This window comes from Gavialis gangeticus, unplaced genomic scaffold (assembly GCF_001723915.1).
Source record: "Gavialis gangeticus isolate Ggan-Ray unplaced genomic scaffold, GavGan_comp1, whole genome shotgun sequence".
Classification (NCBI taxonomy): domain Eukaryota; kingdom Metazoa; phylum Chordata; order Crocodylia; family Gavialidae; genus Gavialis; species Gavialis gangeticus.
Genome location: NW_017729033.1, coordinates 2,070,014 through 2,073,489, shown reverse-complemented (window position 1 = coordinate 2,073,489; position 3,476 = coordinate 2,070,014). Strand labels below are relative to the sequence as shown.

Sequence of the window (3,476 nt, the reverse complement as noted above, 5' to 3'; positions counted from 1 at the left end):
GGTTTCTCTCTTTCACAGCCTCTTAACTCTTTTTAGAATCATAAATCCACCCATGGAAACCAGTTTTCTGCAGCAGCTAGGGAATCAGCTTTAGTTTTGCAGAAACAGAGAGTGATTTTAGGCTCTATCCCTGTTCTGTGCAGCCCTAACTGTAGAAAAATCGTTATTTCTTCATTCAGCCATTCAAAAACAAGGTACATATTATATTTGGGCAGGTGTTGTATGTGAGAAAATATGGTATTTAGTGAAGTTTCTTAGTGAAACTTGAGTAGTCTCACAGCTGGGGAAAATGTGCAATAGGCAACTTGCAGATTGAAGTTTGCAATAGTAACATAGCGCAGTGTCTCCTCACTTAAGCAAACCCGTGCAAGGCACAGGACAAAAAGCTGTTTGGATAAGAGAAGCATTGGCAATTTTTGATATCATGTGTAAAACCAGACCGCCCTGACCCATACAGACCTTTGCAGCAAAGCTGGAAGGAGAACAGGTGGTTGTACCATACCAGCAGGTGCAATGTAGTTTAAAAAAAACAAAAAAAGAATTGCTGTGTGGGTAATTGAGGGTTTGGATAACCAAAGCTGTCCTGTAATTAATGTAGGCAGTTAATTAGGCTGTCCCAAGGGCACCCAGACTCTGCCACAAAGTCCTTAGCTGTACAAGCAGACAGGAGCCCGCCATTTTTGCACCTAACTTGCACCAAAGCTCCCATTGCTTCAGTGACCCCCAGACCACGGCTTCCAGCACACAATGCTGCCACATTGAGCAGCCTGCGGAGACCATGAGTTCCAACTGCCAGGGCTTGTTTTCCTTGCATTAAGATGCAGCGTTGTGTCCTAGAGTCTGTAGTTTCCATGAGTCCTGCTTTCATCTTGGAGGTCACAAGCTGCATTGGAGAGCCCTGTGGGCTGTCTGCCAGTGGGCTGCACTTTGGTCACCCCTGCCCTAGGAGCCAGGATCGTTCAGTGCAGTTCATTACGGGAGGTCTTGCTGTGTGACTGTAATGACAGCTGTGCAGCCTCCTCCCCCACCTAGGGCATATAAAACTGCTTTCCTCCCCTCAGCCATGTGTGTCATTAACTGTGTGTCTTTCTTGCTTTCCCTAGTCCTCATCCAGTGAAGCCCATAAGTGCTGCGGTGTCAGAGGTCTCCAGTGAGAAAAAGCAGCACAAGTCCAGCTTGACCTCTGCCCTGAGCAGTGGCCTGGAGAAGCTGAAGACCGTGACAACGGGCAGTATCCAACCAGTGGCCCCATCCACGCAACTAGAGAAGGCGGAGCACAAGAAATTAAAGGTAGGTGCATCACCACTGACTCTCATTCTCCTTAGCTACTGGTTTGCTTCTATCATATTAGTACTTAAAGGTGCTTGAAATGGAAGCTGTAGCTATCCCCGAAGTAGGTGACGCTTGTCTGCGTGATGCTGTTAGATGGCTGAATCAGCAGAGCTTCGGCTATTACCCAGTAGTCCTACCTCTAGTCTTGATCCTAAGTGCGTGGCAGGATCCTAGCCTGGACAGAGGGAGCATGCACTCTTTTTCCTTCTGCTTCGTGATCAAGCCTCTGATTTTGTTGCCTCCTGCTAAGCCGTGATTTACAGTTCACAAGGCTGCTTAGCTGGATGTCTTAAGCAGTGATTCTCAACCAGGCTGCCTTGTCAGCTTGGGGTTTCACAAGTTCCTTCGAAGGGTGTCCCAAGGTGTGAGATAAGCAGATAAGCACAAGCTCAAGCTTGTCCCTACCTGGCTGACCCTCTACCCCTACTGCCTGCCCCTCTGCAAAGAGGTAAACTCTGTGCCACTCAGTTCACAAAAGTTATGGAGGGATGCCTCGAGGCCCGTGAGAGGTGACTTGAGCCCCAAAAATTGAACTAGGGTCATGTCTACACAGTAAGCAGACCATGCCAGGCAGCAAGGTCTTCATGTACCACATGCGGCTCCATAGGCACTGCCTCCTAAACTGGGAGCACTGGAGTTCTGGGTGGGCTAATTAGCACAGGGGCTAGCTGATTGGTGCTTCCACTTGCCGGGGCTGATTACCTAATCTGGAGAAGGCGCTACATCTGATTCCACGTAGAGAGCTGCCCAAGTGGAGCAGTTGGTGTGTTTGAGGGGGTTGCTGCCAAGCACAGCAGTTCTCCCATCTAGTCAGAGCCGAACACTTTGCAGAGAGGAAGATGTCAGTGATGTGTCGAGTTCACTCTGAATGAAAATCGAAAGGGCTGTGTCTCCTGACAGATGCTTCCTGAAGTGTTGCGTGTGCCTTAGTTCTTCATAGTGCAGGGCCTGCGAAAATTTGGTGTGGAGATGGGCACATCAAAAGCCCTTGTGCTGTGTTGTGAATATGCACAAATACATCATCCCAATGGGATGCCAGCATTTCCTCTCCCCCAGGCTATTGCATTCCCTGCCCCTGGTGTCCTGAGACCTGCTGTGTGTACAGTGTTGCTTGCTGCTCTATTTCACAGGAATACACCCACTTCAGATGCTGTGCTCAGACAACCCTAGCAATGCTCCCTGTTTTTCTGGGGGTCTGGCTTACAACCATATCTTCCACCCTTGGTTCTCAGGTCTTGTATGATTCTGCTCCCCTGCATCCAGCTAGCTGCAACTTCCTCTCTCTCCCTTCTCATGATCTCCTCACTGTGGCTGGAAGAGTTACTGCCATCTGGGTTGTGCTCCTGATTCTTCCCTATGCTCCCTGTCTGCTCTGCACAGTCTCCCTCTATCCATCCATACAATAGAAGAGTAAAACAATGAAAAAACACCAGTGTAGGAAAGGAACTATTTAAGCTATTAGACATTATTAGCACAAGAATAAATACATACACACTGGCTATAATAATACATTTAGGATGGGAATTAGAAGGCTTCTAACCATCAGAGAAGGGAGATTACAGAGCAGCTTTCCAGTAGGAGTAGCAGGGGCAAACATTCTGCCTAAACCTAAAAGAGGGTATGATCAATTTTTTAATAGGATTATAATGTAGCTGCCTGTAAGAGCAGGTGACCAGACTCAGTTGTTCAGGTGGTCCCTTCCGATCCAGTGTGGCTGTAAAGTGCTGTAGGGTGTTACTACCATAATGGCCTTATGCTGTACCTTGCAGCACATGTAGTCTGTCTTGGCTGCGGTTGTGTTTTGCTAGTCACCTTTCACATCTCACTGGCTTCTCCTGTTTGCTCCTGCCTTAGGATCCTGCTTTGCCAGACCAGTCTGCCAAGTATTATCACCTGACCCACGATGAACTCATCCAGCTGCTGCTGCAGAGGGAGAAGGAGCTGAGCAAGAAGGAGGAGCACATCCAGGAGCTGGAAAACTACATTGACCGGCTGCTGGTGCGCATTATGGAACAGTCTCCCACCCTCCTTCAGATCCCCCTAGAGGAAACCAAGACCAGCAAGTAGCCCCGCTCCTCGGAGATCTCGTCAGCATCACTTGCCTACAGCACTCCTGGAATAAACATGCTACACCCCCCCCCCCC

At 48.7% G+C, this 3,476-nt stretch overlaps 1 protein-coding gene across 1 annotated transcript in view; it reads left to right on the top strand.

Moving 5' to 3' along the window:
• The window catches only part of RAB11FIP5 (RAB11 family interacting protein 5), an 89,701-nt gene that overhangs the window by 81,386 nt on the left and 4,839 nt on the right, over positions 1 to 3,476 (top strand). The window contains exons 5-6 of the mRNA XM_019526268.1: positions 1,104 to 1,290; positions 3,187 to 3,463. Coding sequence (XP_019381813.1) covers positions 1,104 to 1,290; positions 3,187 to 3,399 — 400 coding nt within the window. The 3' untranslated portion in view covers positions 3,400 to 3,463. The remainder of the gene's footprint in view (positions 1 to 1,103; positions 1,291 to 3,186; positions 3,464 to 3,476) is intronic.